The 20,444-nt window shown below is 42.6% G+C and overlaps 1 protein-coding gene across 4 annotated transcripts in view; it reads left to right on the forward strand.

Annotated features, from left to right (window-relative positions):
* Nucleotides 1–20: 20 nt before the first annotated feature.
* The window catches only part of ATM (ATM serine/threonine kinase), a 57,420-nt gene continuing 36,996 nt past the window's right edge, over nucleotides 21–20,444 (forward strand). For 3 of the 4 annotated variants that reach the window (XR_014219060.1, XM_082220375.1, XM_082220377.1), the window contains exons 1-20: nucleotides 21–208; nucleotides 2,522–2,630; nucleotides 2,720–2,832; nucleotides 4,329–4,474; nucleotides 4,686–4,850; nucleotides 6,910–7,075; nucleotides 7,851–8,089; nucleotides 8,408–8,571; nucleotides 8,921–9,084; nucleotides 9,180–9,551; nucleotides 10,378–10,572; nucleotides 10,968–11,063; nucleotides 12,147–12,372; nucleotides 13,441–13,566; nucleotides 13,962–14,087; nucleotides 16,541–16,630; nucleotides 17,608–17,776; nucleotides 19,153–19,352; nucleotides 19,623–19,705; nucleotides 19,792–19,935. Coding sequence is in view for 3 of the 4 variants with exons in the window: in XM_082220375.1 (XP_082076501.1) it covers nucleotides 2,559–2,630; nucleotides 2,720–2,832; nucleotides 4,329–4,474; nucleotides 4,686–4,850; nucleotides 6,910–7,075; nucleotides 7,851–8,089; nucleotides 8,408–8,571; nucleotides 8,921–9,084; nucleotides 9,180–9,551; nucleotides 10,378–10,572; nucleotides 10,968–11,063; nucleotides 12,147–12,372; nucleotides 13,441–13,566; nucleotides 13,962–14,087; nucleotides 16,541–16,630; nucleotides 17,608–17,776; nucleotides 19,153–19,352; nucleotides 19,623–19,705; nucleotides 19,792–19,935 (3,056 nt within the window). In the remaining variant the exon portion in view is untranslated. The remainder of the gene's footprint in view (nucleotides 209–2,521; nucleotides 2,631–2,719; nucleotides 2,833–4,328; nucleotides 4,475–4,685; nucleotides 4,851–6,909; nucleotides 7,076–7,850; nucleotides 8,090–8,407; nucleotides 8,572–8,920; nucleotides 9,085–9,179; nucleotides 9,552–10,377; nucleotides 10,573–10,967; nucleotides 11,064–12,146; nucleotides 12,373–13,440; nucleotides 13,567–13,961; nucleotides 14,088–16,540; nucleotides 16,631–17,607; nucleotides 17,777–19,152; nucleotides 19,353–19,622; nucleotides 19,706–19,791; nucleotides 19,936–20,444) is intronic. The other variant, XM_082220376.1, reaches the window with a different exon arrangement.

Here is a 20,444-nt window from a genome sequence, read left to right on the forward strand (position 1 = left end):
GTTTCCCTCGCATCCCGTTCGTTCTCCTCCGGCCGCGTCCTCTCTCCCATCCCTTTGGCAAGAATGCCGCTGTCTTGCCCGCGTGGCCTCTGAGGCGGGACCGGCGTGGCCGGTGTCCTCTCTCCCTCACGACCCGCCTCGGTCTCGTCACGGCGGCCTTGGACGTCCCAGCTGCCGTGAGCGGGACGTGGCGGTGCGAAGTCGTCGTGTAAGTGGGGGTTTGGGGGGGGTCATGCAGTTCCCAGAGCTTTGAGAACAGGGGGCTCGGCCACGCGGGCCGTTGCCCTGATCCCCTCAGGTGCCCCCTTCTAGAGTGTCGCTTGTGTGGCCTCCTTGCCCTTTAGCGCAAAAGGGAACTGTTGAACTTGAATTTATTTAGCTGCAAAATTTCGTGTTCTGTCAATAACGTTTTAAAGTAGTAATTAATAACATGGTTGATCTGATGTTATTCACCACTACTTTGGTGAGCAACAAAGTAATTTTTAAAGTAGTAACGAATGTTATTCATTTACTACTTTAAAATGAATGACATTCATTACCATGTACAGTGGTACCTCCGGTTACATACGCTTCAGGTTACATACGCTTTGCTTCAGGATGAGAACAGAAATTGTGCTCTGGCGGTGCGGCGGCAGCAGGAGGCCCCATTAGCTAAAATGGTGCTTCAGGTTAAGAACAGTGGAACCTCTGGAACGAATTAAGTTCTTAACCCAAGGTACCACTGTACTTTAAAATTACTTTGTTACTCACCAAAGTAGTGGTGAATAACATCAGATCAACAGTGAAATCACGTTGATTAAAACAAATGCGGAATGCATCATAAATCAGGGGTTGCAATACTTTTTTTTTTACCTGTGGGCCTGTGGAGAAGCTGCCGTCGGTACCATGCATGCTCTGCCACAGCAGACTAGCTCCTCTTCTCCCCCGCCCCTTTCTAAAAGCAATTAGGATTGGAAAAGTGTTTTCACTCCCCCCACCCAAGTTAGCTGTCCCCTTCCTTGCTGTAACCCCCCCCCACCTCCTTGAATCCTTAGCCAGGGGAGGGGCTAGGGGAATGGCAGCCAGCATGTTTCAGAGAAGACCTCTTCGGGTGCCACATTGGCAACCCATAAATCAATAGATCAGGTTATTACATCAACATACCTGAACCACACATCAGAAAAAGCCTAAGTGACACATATTGCCTCAAATGTTTGGACTTTAAGTGGGAATTCAAAGTTTAGTTGTAAATTCTTAACTGGGAATTCCTAATTCATTTATGGAACCTATTTCAAAATATTTAAAGAAAGGATGCGCCTAGTTCCATTTTCCTCTAAATGTTGACTAACACACCCATCTGAAGATAAAAGCAGAGCTGATACACAGGAGGTGGCTTACAGGCAAGCTTACACATACACACACACACACAGACGTTGCCTTAGGCATGCTCATTACTGCACCCTCTAATGTTTAAAATGGCATTATGTTAGAAAAACCTACTTCAAGTTAAAAGTGCATGAAACTGGAAGGTTTGTACTGTATTTCAAGTGTAATGTACCAATGCCTCATAAGAATTGTAGCTCATGTGTGTGATACCTTAACATAAACTCCTTGGACAGTAGATAAAGCCATCAGAAAGCAAAGTGCATTGAACATATTTGTTAGATCTTCCTTTTAGTTGAGAGTTGATTGGATATTGTGAACTAGATGAACAACAACTTCAGTTGGTAGCAGTGTATAATCACAAGTACCAAATGAAAATGACCAAAGTCTTCATTTGAAAAATCAAGAGCTTTTTCATCTTGTTTTGTGTTGCACTTTCTGATTTGGCTTCGTGTCTGGCAGCATAATAGAGGTTCAGCGAGTATCTGCATGCAACACAAATGTCATAAGCTACCAGCATGAGTCTGACCAAACTGCGGGAGGCAGTGGAAGACAGGAGTGCCTGGTGTGCTCTGGTCCATGGGGTCACGAAGAGTCAGACACGACTAAACAACAACCTAGTTCTACAGACTACAATGCAATAAAATTGAGGCATATGGTAATCTTATTGAACAAATGTAATATATTTACAGCAGTGGGGCTGATTTGGAAGCCTCTTCACTATTTTCAATTGTAAGAAAACCTCTAAATGGTTTACAAAAATAGAAAACAAAACATTCAAATTATCAGTTAAAAACAGATACTGTATTTAGAAATAGTCAGACGATGATTAAAATCAGCAATAGCTAAAAAGTATAAAACATGTAATTTATACATGCCTACATTGGCTTGCCTAAACAAAAAATGTTTTAAGCTGGTGTCAAAAAGAGTAGTCAAGGCTCCTGCCTGATGTCAATACGCAGGAGGTTCCAGAGAGTAGGTGCTGCCACACTGAATTATCATAACAACCCTGTGAGGTATGTTGGGCTAAGAGATGGTGACTGGCCACCCAGTGAGCTTCATGTCTGAATGGGGATTTGGACCCTGGTCTCCAGAGCCAAACACTAACCTTGTGCCATACTGGCTCTATTGAAAAACCTATTGTTATTTCCCTTTTCAGATTCATGCTGTAAGTGCATCTTCAACTTATCTGAGCCATGAACTTTGCACTCCAAGACCTGCTGGCTTGCTGTCGCCATCTTGAAAGTGACAAGGCCACAGACCGAAAGGTAATAATAAACCACTATTCCTGCACTTCTAATATGCAACAGTACAATAGCGTGATAGTGTTACTGTTTATTCTGGATTACTTTTTTAGAAGGAAATTGAGAAGTTCAAGCGTCTCATCAGGGATTCTGAAACAATTCAACAGCTGGATCGAAATTCTGATTCCAAAAATGGCAAACAGATGAACTGGGATACTGTGTTCAGGTACAATATTTTGGTGTGTTTTAAACTTTGTTGAATATCAAGCATTCAACAAACATTTCATTAATTCTTACAAAAACACAGCAAAGTCCGTACTTGCCCCCAAATTGTAAATTTGGGAGAGGGGTTCCGGGTAAGAGCTAAGGCCATCTAGGGAGTCTGTTGTCTTTCCGGCACCAGGAGAAAACCTTTCAAGGAGTATCTCCACCCCATCGTTCAGCCTGAGGTCCAGCTCTGAGGACCATTTGGCGGTTCCATCACATGCGAGAAGCAAGGTTATAGGGGAACCAGGCAGAGGGCCTTCTCGGTAGTGGCACCTGCCCTGTGTAACGCCCTCCCATCAGATGTCAAGGAAGTAAACAACTATCTGACTTTTAGAAGACATCTGAAGGCAACTCTGTTTAGGGAAGTTTTTAATGTTTGATGTTTTATTGTATTTTTAATATTTTGTTGGAAGCTGCCCAGTGTCTACGGAAATAGCCAGATGGGTAGGGTATAAATATTATTATTATTATTATTATTATTATTATTATTATTATTACTACTACTACTACAGTGGTACCTCGGGTTAAGTACTTAATTCATTCCGGAGGTCTGTTCTTAACTGAAACTGTTCTTAACCTGAAGCACCATTTTAGCTAATGGGGCCTCCCGCTGCCGCCGCGCCACCAGAGCACAATTTCTGTTCTCATCCTGAAGCAAAGTTCTTAACCCGAGGTAATATTTCTGGGTTAGCAGAGTCTGTAACCTGAAGCGTATGTAACCCGAGGTACCACTGTATTATTATTATTATTTTCATGTGTCTTTTAGATCTCTTTTTTATCTCATATTTTATCTGATTGCTGTTTTGGTATAACTGTGATTAATCATTACTTCATTTTGTGTTGGAAATCACTCTAGAAATTTAAGTTGAAAAGGAGGACATTAAATATCTGAAACAGTTCAGGAACCCATGAATTGAACATAGGACTTCTGGTTCACCTATCAGTCTCTTTACTGCTATGCAACATTATTTGTTGTGGTTTGATTACTAGAAAGGAAGCAACATATCATTATTTTAGCCAATCAAGTGACTGTTCAGAGGTTGCTTGGCCACCCTCTGTATCAGTTCATCCAGCCATCCTTATGGCTATTATATATCTCATCAGCACACCCAGTGTTTATTTTTTCCTTTCCCTCCCGCTTGTCAGAGTAGTGAGCACAGCAGCCGCAGGGTTGTGCTGTGCTTTTCCAGTCTGAGAAATGTTGTGACTGTGATCATGTGTAGTTTGCCCTGATTGTCCAGAGACAGCCTGTATTTTCTCAAGGTAAGCAAGTCACACACTGCATAGCATATGTTTTTTAATATCCCTGTGGAGCAGAAGGATCTAGTAGAATATCATAGAAGAGCTTGCACTGAAACTTCACTATTTAAAAGAATAAATTGTTGCTGCTGAGCATTTTGTTTATTTTAATTAGATTATGTGCCTATAAATAGTGTTTATTTTTTGCCTTTTAAGTTTTCTTCAGAAGTACATTAAGAAGGAAACTGAAAGTGCAAGATTAGCAAAACCAAATGTGTCTGCATCAACCCAAGCAACACGACATAAAAAGATGCAAGAGATCAGCTCTTTGGTCAAATATTTCATCAGATGTGCCAATAAAAGTGAGTGACTCAGTACAGACATAATTAAGATATATTTTCGAAAAAAATGATTACAGTTCATTTCATTAACTCTACCATGTATCATGTAACTTGTTTTCTAATATATGTTACAATTTTTGGTTGTATTTCAACAGATTTTCCCTGAATTTGACCTGGTTTGAGTTCACTCATAAAAGTTAAAAACTCACATTTATATTCTGCTTTTGCACAGGAGCACCCAGGTTAAAATGCCAAGAGCTTCTGATTTTTGTCATGGACACAGTAAATGATCCATCAAGTTGTGCCATTTATGGAACTGATTGTAGCAGCATATTGTTAAAGGATATTCTTACAGTGAGGACATATTGGTGTGCTATCCCTTCACAACAGTGGTCAGGTTTGTAGATGTTATTCCTATGCTTGAAATCCCATGAACTGCTTGGAAGTGATGTCAAGAGACATTTTATACAGTAGAACTTATTTTCTTTGAAGATTTGTGCTATATAGCTCCAATAATCAAAGTTACAATAATGAACCATAGAATAACTACCCGTATTTTTCGCTCTATAACACGCACCCGACCATAACACGCACGTAGTTTTTAGAGGAGGAAAATCCATAGGCATGCCACCCGTAGGCATTCCCTCCATAACACGCACAGACATTTCCCCTTACTTTTTAGGAGGAAAAAAGTGAGTGTTATGGTGCAAAAAAATACGGTATGTTTTTCTATTCTTGGTTTTTCTTCCTCTGTCATTGAATATCAGATTTTGGCTTTTCTAATATCCTTGCTTTGCTTGATTTATTATTTAATATTGACTTCATTAATTTTATAGGGATTTTCGCAAATTACATACTCATATTGAAATTACAAACCAAACAATTTCATCATGTCAACAATATTTTATTGTTGATCTGGGTAATCATGAGGCCAGTTTGTACAAAAGTATGCTTGTGCAGAGTTCCCTTCTTAGTTTAAAAAGAATAAGGAAGCTCTTTTGTGGGGGGGGGGGCTGCATGAGTATAGAATACCCTGCTTCCCACAGTTTCTATCTGTATTGACATTTATGTGCCTGAACTGCATCGTTGATTATTCACTGTCTATAACCACTTTTCGCGAAATGTGGCTGTAGTTGGACTTCATTTTCTGAATTCACTGTATTTAACTAAATTGCTTACATGGTTGCAGTCCTCTCTTGAATTTTTCTGCATAGGCAATTGAGAGTAGCTCATACACATTGAAAATACAATTGCTTCATACATATTGATATTTCCTGCCAGAAACACGTAAAAGTGTGGACATCATTTATTTATTTACTTATTTCATAAAATGTATACAGTGGTACCTCCAGTTACGAACGGGATCCGTTCCGGAGCCCAGCTGTATCCCGAAAATTCTGTAACTGGAGGACCACGTCTGCGCACACACGTGGTGCCACAGAGCATTTCTGCGCAGGGCAAACCCACTTCCAGGTTTGCTGCGGCCGTAACCTGAAGATTCCGTAACCTGGAGGTTATGCAATTTGAGGTACGACTGTACACCGCTTGATTGTGAAAAACCTCAAAGTGGTTTACAAAAGTAAAGCGGTTTACAACAGTAGAACCATACACACATCTTTAAAAACCTATGTACCTGGGAAAGCTGGCCCAACGGGTTTTGCTCTGTAGCAAAACCATGCTCATTGTGGCTTCCAGAGTTTACATATCTGCTGAAGAAAATACCTGCATGTATGCAGTATTTGTGTTTGCATAAAGTCGAGACAAAGTGAAAGAGCTGCTACTCTCAGCTAAAATGCCCTCCTACATATACCTGCAAATTTGTTACTAGCCTTCTAGGGACTAGTAGAGGAGGGGTTAAGAACTCCATTCTCTTGCAGCAACAATTTCTATACTGAGTGCTTTCAGTGTCTGGTAGCCTGCCCAATTCTATACTGAGCACAGAAGATAGCTGGTGCTCCATCCTTTCTCCACCAGGCAGCTCACTTACCTGCATACAATTCCTTGTTCGATGTGATAGCAGGCAAGTTTTTAAATACAGTCAAATCTCAGTTCTAGAACAGCTCCCAAACGTCGAAAACCCGGAAATAAATGCTCTGGTTTTCGAACACTTTTTGGAACCCGAGCATCCAAAACTGCTTCTGTTTTGAGTTTCCCTATTGAATTGAGGCTTCCACTTGCAGTTTTTGGTTTTTGAATGTTTCAGAAATTAAACGGTCTTCCGGAATGGATTACGTTTGAAAACTGAGGTCCCACTGTACAAGGCTGGGATAATGAGAAAGACCTTTTTCAAATGTGTGACATCTTAACTTAAATGAACCCACTGGGGAGCTTCCTGTTTAGCATTGCAACTAGTCTTAACATAGGAATGATCAGTGGAAAGGACTGGAAATATTTAGTAAACACACACATGTTTTTGTGACTTAGTTAAGTAATATGAATTTGATTTACTTCTCTAGATCTTCAAAACCTGTACTTCAAATTGTTTCTCAAGCCTTGTAGAGATATTAACAAAGTATTGGTGGCTAGAATAATTTATACATTGACCAGAGGACTGTGCCTCCAAACTGATGGGTTAAATTCTACTATTTTAAGCTTCTTCTCTAGAGCTATGCAGCTTGCAAGGTAAATGTCCTTTTCTTTTGGTGAATCAGTTTTGAGTTTAACATGGTTACTCTTCTAAACTTAAACCTCCACTATTCTAATGTATTCTAAGTTCACTTGCTTTTCAGTCTCATTGAACTAATCTAAATCTTTTCTACATCTTGCTTTCAAATCTTTGAATTACTTTCAAGTATGGTATTTGGAGCCAATTTTAAAATTAAAGCATTGCACTTTCCTTGCTTCAAAAACATTTGTCATTTCTTGGGAAAAGCAGCACAAGAGCAGAAATGATATATTTCTTCCTAAATCTGTATTTTTTTAGTTTTGAGAACTCCTTATAATAGAAAGGTTTAGAAAAAACTTCTCTGTAAGCCAGCTGCCACCATATTTTCCAAAATTTGTATAATCCTTTCTGCAAGGCTTGGCTGCAGCAGAAATTATTGCTTTTCTGGTCAGCTCAATATCATCAACTTTCTAGGTTCTTCCTTATGTATGACAATAGTTACCTTTATCACTGCCATGGGTTACCAAAAACTGTCAACCTATCAGTTACAGGTTCCCATAACTGTCCTCTCTTCCAAAGCCTTTCTGGTACAATTTTCTTCTCTCTCACACTGGAACTGAACTACATTTTTTCTCCTCCTGATGGTTTGCGTACCTTGAGTACTTTGGAGAAAAGGCAGAATTAATATAAAATAGCATAGCATAGCTTGGGTCTCTATATCCAGTAGAGGTTAGTATTTGCATGCTCATTAAATTAGTTACTATAACCAAACATGACTTTTTTCTGTTGCAGGCAAGAAAGAAACCTCGCAGGCCTCGATCATATTTTTGCAGCCATTAATATATATTTGAGTGTATTTGCAGTCAACTACCGTATGCGGGTTTGTAAGCTAGGAGAGGAAATTCTGCCAACTGTGCTCTATATATGGGCTCAGTATAAGCCGAAAGATTTCCTAAAGGAGCAGATCATTCAGTTCATTCAGCTGCAGGTTCGTGTTCATCACCCAAATGGAGCGAAAGCCAAAGAAAAAGGTATGCATAAGTTACTTCATGCCCAATTGTGAAGAGACATTACAGGAACAGTTGGCATTGTTGGAGGGTGACTAAACTTCTGCATTCTTGTGTGGAATGTATTCAGATATTTTTTAATTGGCTAGTACATATCATTATTTTTCATAGTGTCTATTCATGTTTGAGTGTTCAAATACTTGTTTGATTTAACTGTTACTTTTTTGCATTGTTATATTAGGTATTCTTAATAGCTGGTGAACTTTTAAAATACTGTTTGGGGGTTGGTTCACATATTATAAGTTACGCAGAGCTAAAATTGTCCTGTTCTTGTGCAAACAGGAGTATGCGACCCGACAAAATGGCAAAAAATTGTATACAACCTGTATGAACTATTAGTGAACGAGATAAACCTCATAGGCAGCAGAGGAAAGTATTCTGCAGGGTCGCGCAATATTGCTGTGAAGGAAAGCCTGGTTGAGTTAATGGCTGACATTTGTCATCAGGTAAATTGTTCTGCTTTCAGAAACTGTTTCTTGTAAAAAGGAGTAAATCCTTTCCTATTGGAGTACAGCGCTTGAGCACGGTGACACTACAGTATGACATAAAAGTACCATGTTTTCCCCCTACTTCCCTGTGCACATGCACAGATTTGTACTTGGGTACCACACTGACAATTTAAGATGGGCTTGGGAGGCTTGGGTGCAGTTTCTGTATCCCCATCTAGAGGGCCTTTTCTGTTTGGTCCACTATTTTGAGCTGGGAGTTACAGTGCTTTGGCCTTACATCATTCTTTCTTAATGCATATTTTAATGTAAAATGTTACGTTATAGTATGCACTTATTGTTTGCAAAGGTCTTTGCTGAAGACACCAAAGTCCTGGAGATAACTCAGTCGTATGCTGCTACCCAGAGAGAATGTGGAGATGTACCATCCAAGCGTAGGAGAATTGAATCAGGTTGGGAAGTGGTGTGGAGCAACCTGCAAAGTTCACAGAATGACTTCTATGTCATACCCTGGTAAAAACAAACAAACAAACATTCATTCTTGTTCCCCCCCTCAGTTTTCCCAGTTCCATTTTTTCTCAGATCTCTCTGGTTTTTCTACCCTCAAGGCTGCAGATTACGACCAGATTGATATCAAAGTACCCTATGAGCTTTCCTCACTGTGAACGTCCTCATTTGCTTAGTATACTTTACCAGCTGCTGTCTCAACAGCGTCGAAGAGAACGGATGCCTTACGTGTTACGTTGTCTTAAAGAGGTTGCATGGTGTCAAAGCCAACAGGTAGATCTGAAACCTGTGCAAAACTCAGAACTGCAGCGAATCTGGTCAAAAGTTTGGTCTCTCGTCGTCCGTAGCCTAAGTCTTCAGCAAACTGAAGTGGAATGCTTTGGATTACTTCAAGTCATGATTCAAGGAGGCTTAATAGCAATGGATAGAGAAATTTGGAAGATATTTTCACTATCTGCATGCAAACCTTCAAGGTAACATGGATCCCTTCGTAAGCACCAACTGTTTCTGCTGCATTAGTAAGATTAGTAGGATTGCTCCTTAAAACATTTCCGACACTTCCCCCTCCACAGACTAGTGGGACTTTATGAAGCAAAGTGAGATGCATAGGCAGGTTACTGTGGTAGCTTGGACCTGCCACAACTATTGGGACCAATGCCATCACTTGATGGCAAACATGTTGACTCAACCCTTCCCATTCCCACCCTTTGAATTGACAGAATGGGGAACAGCAGAAGGATAACTGCCCTAATCAACACTCTTCCCTGCAAGGCAAACAAAGGGGGTTTCAAGTGCTCTGTCCTATACTACAACTTGTACAAATCCAATTAATATCCAGAATTGTATTTGTCAAACTTTTGCTGTGCTTTCACTGTTTTTCTATTTAATTTTTGTAACTAATATAAGAACGCTCTTATCTATTACAAATTCTATTTGGGATGTTTTATAATAGATTAGCTAATATATTTTTGAATGAAAACTTATATACTTTACCTAGGAATAAGCTCCTTTAACTCCATGTGACTTACTTTAAAATACACATGTATGGGATAGAACTGTTAACCTACACAGAGGGGGGCGGGGGAGATTTCAGTTAAAAGTCTGAAGATTTTTTGGTGGAGGGGCATATGTGACTCAGCCACAAGACTTCTCATATTTAAAACAGATTTAGATCAGAACAAACCTATTACAGTCTCACCTCCCTGCAAAAAGGCACTATTATTTTTGTAAATTTAAAATGCAGGTCTACACTGGAGCTGTAAATTCAGGTGGTAATCTTGTGCAAATAATCTCTTGTAGTTCTGCAGCAAAGTGCTTGGCATTAGCAATGACATCTTTGGAAGTGCCAGAGACTTTGAAAACTGAGGCAGTACAGAATGATTGGGAAGGAAGTGCAGCTTCTACATTAAAAGAAACCATTATGAAGTGGCTTCTGTTCTGCCACTTAGAGGAGGAAATGGAACACAGGACAGAGCCGCCACCCATCCTACGCAGGTAACAGTTTGAGAAATAAAGTGGCTTAAAACAGAATTTGTCTTACATCAAAGGAAAATAAAACTTTAATATTGTTAGGTTTTATTTGACCAGCATGGTTTCAGAAGTAGATAACACATTGTATTTGCCTGAACCCTCAGAATGGATTTGATTACCAATTAAATAAAACTGGCAGTAGAATATGTTGTTAAAGAGTTAAACAAGAGTTAAACATTTTCATTTCTTTTAATATTAATTTAGATTTATTTGTTCCAGTATATCAGATATATATTTTTTCTGTATCCTTTATTGCACCTGTTCAAAAAATCAGGTTTCCATTTGAGGTCTCATAGAGATAAACAGATATGCTGTATTGGGGAGTGTCAAGTCTAAAACTTGCTTTTGATTCTTTACAGTGACTTTCCCAAATTAGAGTTGCAAAAAATCCTTGTAAGTCTGACTATGAAAAATAGTAGAGCAGCAATGGAATTTTTTCACAATGCTTCAGAATGGTATGTTTTAAGGATCAACATAAGTATTCTATCACTTGGAGGTATTATCTTTAAGAATTGGTTGCATTTTTAAAAATTATTCTGTTTTATGGGCAGAATTTAGAAATCTGTTTCATGGACCCTATACCAGGATGAAGAACCTTTCTCAGCCCAAAGACTTCATTCCGTGTGTGTGTGTGTGTGTGTAACTAAAATCTAAGCAGTTTCCAGAAAAATAATAAAAGTGGGGCAACGACATTCAATGTAAACTACTTAAAAACTAGATGAAAGCAAAATAAAACTCAGTGTCACAAATAAGGCTGAGCAAAAAAAGAACTAAAAATTAAAGAGGGTTCAGACAAGCTTGGGTAAACATGGTTTTTAAGAGGTCATTATTATACAGTCTTCCAGAGCAATTGATGTGGTTCTTACCATAGTACATTAGGCTACGATTTCCCTTTGGTTAGCAGGGTTGGTAGGTTGGGTTTTGGCTCAGCCAACTGGTCAAAGGCAGGAACGAATACTTGGGAAGTAGGCAGCTCCCAAAATCCAGTTTGTTTCCTGCTTTTGTTAAATACAGTCATGATAGCTTAAGCTTCCTGAAGACTGCATGTGGCTCCTGGGCTGATATTCCCCAATGCTGCCTTATACAGTTAAAGACCATCTGTCTGTGAAGTAGGTTTCTATACGTGGGTTGCCCTCACTGCACGTGTAACAGACAGCTATAAATGGCAGGAGGAATTCTTAGCACTCTCCTCAGAAACCTGTGCATGTAATATTGCCTCTCTTCAAAGAGGTACAGTTTTTGCATAAGGCTGTGTAGTTGCTGCTGGGTTTATGGTGCCTTATCTTCCTGCTCTTCAAGAGATGAATAGAGCTGGTTGTACATTCAGTGGGAAAGGGGAGACTGTTCATAATTCATTAGACAGGGTCACAGATGTTTATTATATGAAGACAGGCCTTTGGTTTCAACTCATCTATTAGACTATTTTGGAAATCAAATACAATTAAAGTTTTAATTATTCTGTGTTTGGTTTTAAAGGCTTCAAATACTGTCATGAAATATCAGCGATAGATAATATTTGTCATCTTTTTTTTTTTAAGTACACAACATGCACAAGACACAGAAGAAGCCAGCCGTTCAGAAATTGAAACATTCTACATGCAAACAACTTTCGATGAAATAGGCATTTTTACAAATGTGGCAAATGATACATGTGAAAGCAAATTGCTCAGTTCCAGATTAACAGTCAGTCAAAAACACAGAGAAGCCTTAGAACAGAACTTGTTGCAGATATCAGAACAACTTCTGAGTAACTTTATACCTGAGGTAAGTTGGAAAAGAAAGGTCTCTCAAAGTACATCCTTCTCAAGAATATTTGTGAGCAGCTTTTGATATATGCCACATAATTAATAAAATAGACAAATGGTGGCTTGCCATGGTGGCTGGAGCCCATTGGGAATGGTAGGACAGAAGGCAGGGAGACCCAACATTATGGAGAGTCAGAGCCAAGAACAGGCAAAGCCTGTCCCCTGTTTTGTCCTCATCCTCCCTGTGATTTTTAGGAGGGGAAACAGAGACTAGAAAGAAGAAAGTTGATAGGCAGTGCCATTCCCTGGACTGATTGTAATTAAGAAGGCAGGCAGGTGGGGTCTGGCTGAGGGCAAGCTGAGGTTAGTGGGACAGTGCCCCATGCCTGTTGATGGACCAGCCTTCCCTGGCAGTTCATACTACATGACATTCATCTAAACATGGCATGGGTGGGTGTGCCGCTGCAATGAAGTGGGAGGAGTTCCACTTTTCTGCTCTTGGGTGGCGTAAGTTTCTTTCTGTGCCTGAACCAGCTCAAAAGAGCACCTCTGGGGCAACATCTTTGCCCTGGCAGGTGGGAAGCTGTTGCTGGTGATAGCCAGAAGAAACCCCTAAAATGGGACAATTTGGGGTGGGGTGCCAGTGGCCTTGGTCACTCTGCCCCACTGCTCCCAGTCAGGTAGGGTTGCTCTGTCCTTGTGAGTCTAAAATCACACATAAGCAGAGTAAGTACACTGTGTTTACCAGCTTCATCTTAGCAGCCTGCAATTCATGAAGGTACAGTGGTACCTCTGGTTATGAACTTAATTCGTTCCGGAGGTCCGTTCTTAACCTGAAACTGTTCTTAACCTGATGTACCACTTTAGCTAATGGGGCCTCCCACGCCACCGCCACGTGATTTTTGTTCTCATCCTGGGGCAAAGTTCTTAACCTGAGGTACTACTTCTGGGTTAGTTGAGTCTGTAACCCGAAGTGTTTGTAACCCGAGGTACCACTGTATTCTGAACTTTATATAAGTATTAATAACTATGGATGAAGTATCATCAAATGCAAAGCTTAGCATGTATTTTTGTGTTTGACTTGAAGGTTGCATCCGCAATAATCCTAGTACGTTGTGCCAGCCTCCTGACTGGTGTTCTTGGCTGCTACTGCTATGCTGGCATACTGACGGAAGAAGAAGCACGCAAATCAAAGCTGTTTCATAAAGCCAAGGTAAGGCTTTTTGTGTTTTCAGGAATACACTAAATTCCCGGTTCCCAAGCAAGAGAAATATCTTAATAGTGGTGGAAGTATATCCTTTTATTTTTTACATTTAAGTTCCTTGTCACTTATTTTACAAGTTGATTAATGCTTATTTTTACATTATAAGTAGCTTTGAGGTACTTTTGTGAAAAAAGTGAGAAATATAAGGAATAGGAAAATAAATAATGTCAGGAAATGTTAGTGGAGACAAAGTTACTCATCTTTGTATGGTTGATTGCCTTAGCAAAAGCTGAAAGTTTAGTTTCTTTAGCATGATTAGACTTGAATGTAGATGGAATGCAATAAAAGCAATATATGTCTGAGACAGTTCCTTAATTCTTTGCATTTTCTTTTTATTTGCACAGTCTCTTATTCATTATGTGGGAGAAACTATTCATCAGTCTAAAAACAAGCTAAATGAAGATTCTAGGATCGTTTCATTAAGGATGTTAATAGGACAGTGTGTTAGTTGCTCATGTAATTGTAAGCAGGTAAGACACTTGTTGATCTTTCAGTCTATGCCACAGTTAAGAAATGCTGAAATCCTTGTACAGTGGTACCCCGCAAGACGAATGCCTCGCAAGACGGAAAACCCGCAAGACGAAAGGGTTTTCTGTTTCGGAGGCACTTCGCAAGACGAATTTCCCTATGGGCTTGCTTCGCAAGACGAAAGCCCATAGGGAAATCTCCGGGGACCTGTTTTAAATTGCTGGCGGTGGGGAGCAAAGACTTTCGCCCACAGCCGGCCTTCAGAAGAGGTCCTGGACCTCTTCTGAAGGCCGGCGGGGGGCAAAAGTCTTTGCTCCCCTCGCCTGCCTTCCCGGGACAGCGGAGACTTCTCCGCTGCCCCGGGCGATCTTAAAATGCTGGCGGGCGGGAGCGAAGCATTCGCTGCCGACCCCCAGCATTTTAAAATCTCCCCGGGACAGCAGAGAAGTCCCGCCCCGCTCGGGATGGCGGCGCAGAGCTGTCTGCCGTGCCGGGATCAGCGCGGGCTCTGCACGGCCATCGGGAGCCGGGGGAGAAGCCCGCCCCGCTCCAGATGGCCGCGCAAAGCTGTCTGCCGTCCGGGGACGGCAGGCAGATCTGCGCCACCATCCCGAGCGGGGCGCTAAGTCCCGCCCCGCTCGGGATGGCGGCGCAGAGCTGTCTGCCCTGCCGGGACTGCCATCCCGAGCGGGGCAGGAGCCTCCATAGGCGTGCGTCACCTCTCCAGCCGGGGGAGGATCGCAGGGGGCTGCTTTAGCCCCGCGCGCGCTCTCCCAGCTGGAGAGGTGACGTGCGCCTATGGAGGCTCCTGCCATAGGCGCTCGTCACCTCTCCAGCCGGGGGAGGGTCGCAGGGGGCTGCTTTAGCTCTGCGCGCGCTCTCCCATCTGGAGAGGTGACGTGCGCCTATGGAGGCTCCTGCCATAGGCGCTCGTCACCTCTCCAGCCGGGGGAGGGTCGCAGGGGGCTGCTTTAGCCCCCCGCGTGCTCTCCCAGCTGGAGAGGTGACGCACGCCTATGGAGGCTCCTGCCATAGGCGCTCGTCACCTCTCCAGCCGGGGGAGGGTCGCAGGGGGCTGCTTTAGCCCCGCACGCGCTCTCCCAGCTGGAGAGGTGACGTGCGCCTATGGAGGCTCCTGCCATAGGCGCTCGTCACCTCTCCAGCCGGGGGAGGATCGCAGGGGGCTGCTTTAGCCCCGCGCGCGCTCTCCCAGCTGGAGAGGTGACGCGCGCCTATGGAGGCTCCTGCCATAGGCGCGTGTCACCTCTCCAGCCGGTGGAGGGTCGCAAGGGGCTGGGGGGAGATAGCGATCTCCCTGCAGCCCCTTGCTGCAAAAGACGTCGGGGGAAGCGGGGAAGCGAAGCGCTTCGCTTCCCGCTTCCCCCGGACGTCTTTTGCAGCTGTTCCGAAGTGGGGAGGGGGGCGGGGACACCTGCCCCAGCCGCCCCACTTCGGAAAGCTGTTCCGAAGTGGGGAGGGGGGGCGGGGACAGCTGCCCCAGCCGCCCCACTTCGGAAAGCTGTTCCGAAGTGGGGCGGGGGGGGCGGGGACACCTGCCCCAGCCGCCCCACTTCGGAAAGCTGTTCCGAAGTGGGGAGGGGGGGCGGGGACACCTGCCCCAGCCGCCCCACTTCGGAAAGCTGTTCCGAAGTGGGGCGGGGGGGCGGGGACACCTGCCCCAGCCGCCCCACTTCGGAAAGCTGTTCCGAAGTGGGGAGGGGGGGCGGGGACACCTGCCCCAGCCGCCCCACTTCGGAAAGCTGTTCCGAAGTGGGGAGGGGGGGCGGGGACACCTTCTGAAGGCGGGCAGGGGGCGAAAGTCTTTGTCCCCCCTGCCTGCCTTCCCAGGGGCTTTTAAATCGCCCCGGACAGCGGAGAAGTCCTCCGCTGTCCGGGGCGATTTTAAAATGCCGCCCGCCAGCATTTTAAGATCGCCCCGGACAGCGGAGAAGTCCTCCGCTGTCCCAGGGTTTTTTTAAAATGCTGGGGGTGGGAAGAAAAGCCCTTGTCCCCCCCCCCAGCCTTCAGAAGAGGTCCGGGGACAGACTGTCCCCGGACCTGGTCTGAAGGCGGTTTCCCTAGGAACGCATTAATTGATTTTCAATGCATTCCTATGGGAAACCGTGCATCGCAAGACGAAAAAACCGCAAGACGAAGAGACTTGCGGAACGAATTAATTTTGTCTTGCGAGGCACCACTGTACTTTAAGCCAGCTAGGTCCCTTTTGCAGCAAACCTATTTCTCCAATCAGTTTAATAATTTGTAATCATGTACAGTATAGGTGTATGTATGCACACAGAATTTTTATTAGTTCAGTTTCAAATGAATATAGCAGTAGCTAATTTTAGTTAGTTTTAAAGTGATTGGTTATGTTTTCCATGCCTAGTTAAAGTGATTAAATCCTGTTTTGGGGGATGTTTTCGATAATTAGTATATATTGGGTTTGTTTTGACAGAACAGCCCAAGAAAGATCCTGTCTGGAATTTTCTTGCATTTGTTAACCTCAAAACTGATGAATGATCTTGTAGACATTTGCAAACATCTGGTGAGTAGTTACAGTGTATGGCATGACTTCCTCATCACAGTTTATTTTGCACAACAAAAAGTGTATAACATAAGCAGATATTTCACTTGAAAGACAGACAAAACATGCTGGTTTTGACCTTTTCTTATGCCTATTGAGAGTGAAGAATATAGCCAAACCAATTTGCTCTATGTACATTGCAATGCTCCCCCCCCCATTAAACACCAGTGTTGCATGTATCCTGCTTCACACTTACTTTCTCTGTTGTTTCTCTTTTCCCTTGCTAGTTTATCTTCCTTCTCCTTCAACTCTGCCCTACCTTTGGCACCCTTGTTATTAATGGTGGGGGCCAAGCCACTGCTAGCACTGCACTGCTATGCTCCCTTCTGGCTAAGCTGAACCATCTTGGGGTTATTGCCTGAATCTCTCTATTTCTTCTAGAGAGACAGTAAAAATTAAGGCTGAATGAGTGTTGTATACCATTAGGTTTGACAAATGTGATATTGTCCATTATCTTCCATGACTGTAACTCTCACGTTAACAATAATACAATACAGTGGGCTTCTGGATCAGTTACAGAGACATTGGTGTGGATCTCTAATCTCTGAATAGCTTGAGATTTGTGTAGCCGAGGGAGTATTTCTCTTGAATAAATTTCTCTGCCAGTTGAGGTCAATCTGGACTCCTCAGTTGTGAGTTTTGTCTCTCTGTTTTACTTAAATTACAAAGTGAAACGGAGGTCCTCCTCAGTAAAAGTCCCAGCCCCATAAGGAACTAAGCAGTATCAAACAGTGATCTTCCACAGGACAGCGATGCCACATTTACCGGAACAATCAGAAGTCACATTTTTCTGGTTTGTATACAGGTGGTGCAGTTTTTATATACTGAAACGTACACAGAACTCTCAGTTAAGAGAATTTTAAGCTTTTTCTATAAAGTAACGAGTTTATTGTAAGAAAGATGTGATTAAAGAATTCCAAATAAATAACTTCTCTTAGATGTTTTCTACTGGGCGGATAAGTGAAGCTGGAGAAGTGGATTTAATGGAAGATGATCTGGAAGAGAGTAGGATGGAAGGAGAAAATCCGACCACGTCAGATCTTTTTGATGATCACTCTGCTGAAGCTGGTGATGTAAATGAGGGTGGAGAGTTGCAAACTTTGACAGGTATCTTTAAATTGCTTTCTGTATCGTTTTGTGATAACTAAATGGTTTTAAAAGTTTTTGAGGGTACCATTCCAACAACTATTTTACATGTTTCAAAGCCTGTGCAACTTTGCTCGTGTGCATCACTGCAAACCTGGAAGTGGCAAGTAAAGGGGGCAACCCCTGTGGAAATGAGGTGTGTGTGTGTGTGTGTTCCTGTATTTAAATTGTCTTCCTCTAGAAATACATCAGAGGTTCAAAAGCCACCTTCAGAGTTGTTGTTTTCCTACATATGCTGACTGATATTTTTTCCAGAATATAGAGGTGACTGGGGAAGGACTTAAACCCTGCTCTTCCAGTGTAATCACAGTACACAGACAACTAGGACAGAATTTGTCTTTTTCTCAAAGACACACAATCTGTGTCAAGGCTGGTATTAAACACTAAGTTTCCTAGCCCTACCAGACTTGCATAATGTGCTCATACTTTAGCAAATGCTGATACTGCAGCTTCCTTTTTGACCCGGTTGCTGGTATAACTGCTTTAGAATTCCTTTACTCTCTATGTAGCTGCCCAGGTTAGGAATAGAGGACAACTTAGTTTGGTCTGCAATATAGTTCTCAGCTCAAAAATTGTGTTTGTCTCTCTGTGTGTTGGTAAGATATATTTTCTCAATGAATTTATTTCTAAACATATGGATCTTATTAGGTTTTTTTGATAAAATGCTGATTTAAACATGGTTTTTCACAAGGAATTAAAAATATAATCTACGATTAGTGCATAAATGTGTCACAATGGATTTACCACCGAGCACATGTAAAATTGATAGAGAAACGATTTTGATTGATTTGTCCACCCCTAGTCCAGGAACGGGACGCGGGTGGCGCTGTGGGTAAAAGCCTCAGCGCCTAGGGCTTGCTGATCGAAAGGTCGGCGGTTCGAATCCCCGCGGCGGGGTGCGCTCCCGTTGTTCGGTCCCAGCGCCTGCCAACCTAGCAGTTCGAAAGCACCCTCGGGTGCAAGTAGATAAATAGGTACCGCTTACTAGCGGGAAGGTAAACGGCGTTTCCGTGTGCGGCTCTGGCTCGCCAGAGCAGCGATGTCACGCTGGCCACGTGACCCGGAAGTGTCTCCGGACAGCGCTGGCCCCCGGCCTCTTGAGTGAGATGGGCGCACAACCCTAGAGTCTGTCAAGACTGGCCCGTACGGGCAGGGGTACTTTTACCTTTAGTCCAGGAACACTAATTTACTGCTGCATATGTCTACGTGTGCCTTCAGATACTTGGGTATGTCTGCCAGGAAACTAGTAGTTATGGCTTCCTGGCATATATCCGCTGAATGTTTGGAAGTTCATGTCTTATATTTTTTTATTTAACGCTACACTGTTTTATGTACAGGTGCCATAAGCCCATTGTCAGAAGAACATTTGGCAAAGCAGGACTTGTTGCTCCTTGATACTTTAAAGTTATTGTGTATAGCTGCCACAGCAACCCCAGTGCAAACTCTTTGCTTTAGAGCGTCTGAAATTTGGAAGAAACTCTTGATGCTAATTGAGGAAAACACGTTTGATTATATTAAGCCGCAGCATCTGCATGTAGTGAGTATGAAAAGTCACTCTGCTGTGTTAAGTAGTCTTTGGCTAACTGTTCTAGCAACAGGTGGAGGATCTTGAAACCTTAACATCATGTAGGCGTTTTATAAACAATTCTGCTGCTGTGTGATTTTGTTCTACATTAAAATATATACAAAACCTATAAACCAAGCATGAATATACAAGTATGCAGCCTAATTTATATGGAATTTAAAATGTTTGATATAAATGAATAAAAACATTAGGAAAACTTTTTAAAAATGTGTTTTGTTCTAGTACTTAGTCTTGTTGAAGGAACTCCCCAGTGAAGAAAACCCCTTGCCAGATGACCACCTTGTCTCCCTTCTCAAGCCTCTTTCGTAAGAGAATCTTGTTTTTAATGAAATAACTGTGACATCAATATTTTGCAGATACATTTTCTCAACGTTTCTCTTTTTTCCTACAGGGATATATGTCCCTTTTATCGTCGAGATCAAGAAGTTTGCTCAGCAATTTTATATAATCTCCTTCCTATGGTGACCGCCTTGGGTGCTGCCAGAACAAATGCTGAAGCCCTGGGTCCACTTTTAACTGTTGTTGCAGCATTTTGGTATGATAAGCATATTTTCACATGCAGTTAATTTCATGGTCATAAACCTGTCAGCTGTAGCAATTGCCAAGTGTTGGATCACATGGTCTTTTGCATTTGCTCCCTCACGCCACCCTTCTTGGGTCAGTAAGTGTAAGTAGTTATCATGAAAGGGATTTCTTGGACCTATACAAACTGATGCCTTGCCCTGTCTTACTGTTTTTTGCTCCCTGTAGCTTGGGTTCTGGCTTGTATATACAGTTTTTTTGTCTGATTTCAGAGTGTCTTTGTTTTGCTGTTTTATGTCTGATTTTCCTTTCCTTCTTCGGTTTGTTGCAATAAAAAAAGCCAGACTTGCAATGGAGGGAAGAGTTCAGTTAAATTCTTCCAACTTGCAATTTTGCCTGTGACTACTAGGTAAAGGTAAAGGTAAAGGTACCCCTGCCCGTATGGGCCACTCATGTCCGACTCTAGGGTTGTGTGCCCATCTCACTTAAGAGGCCGGGGGCCAGCGCTATCCGGGTCACATG

This window comes from Podarcis vaucheri (assembly GCF_965113315.1).
Source record: "Podarcis vaucheri genome assembly, chromosome: 4".
Classification (NCBI taxonomy): Eukaryota; Metazoa; Chordata; class Lepidosauria; order Squamata; family Lacertidae; genus Podarcis; species Podarcis vaucheri.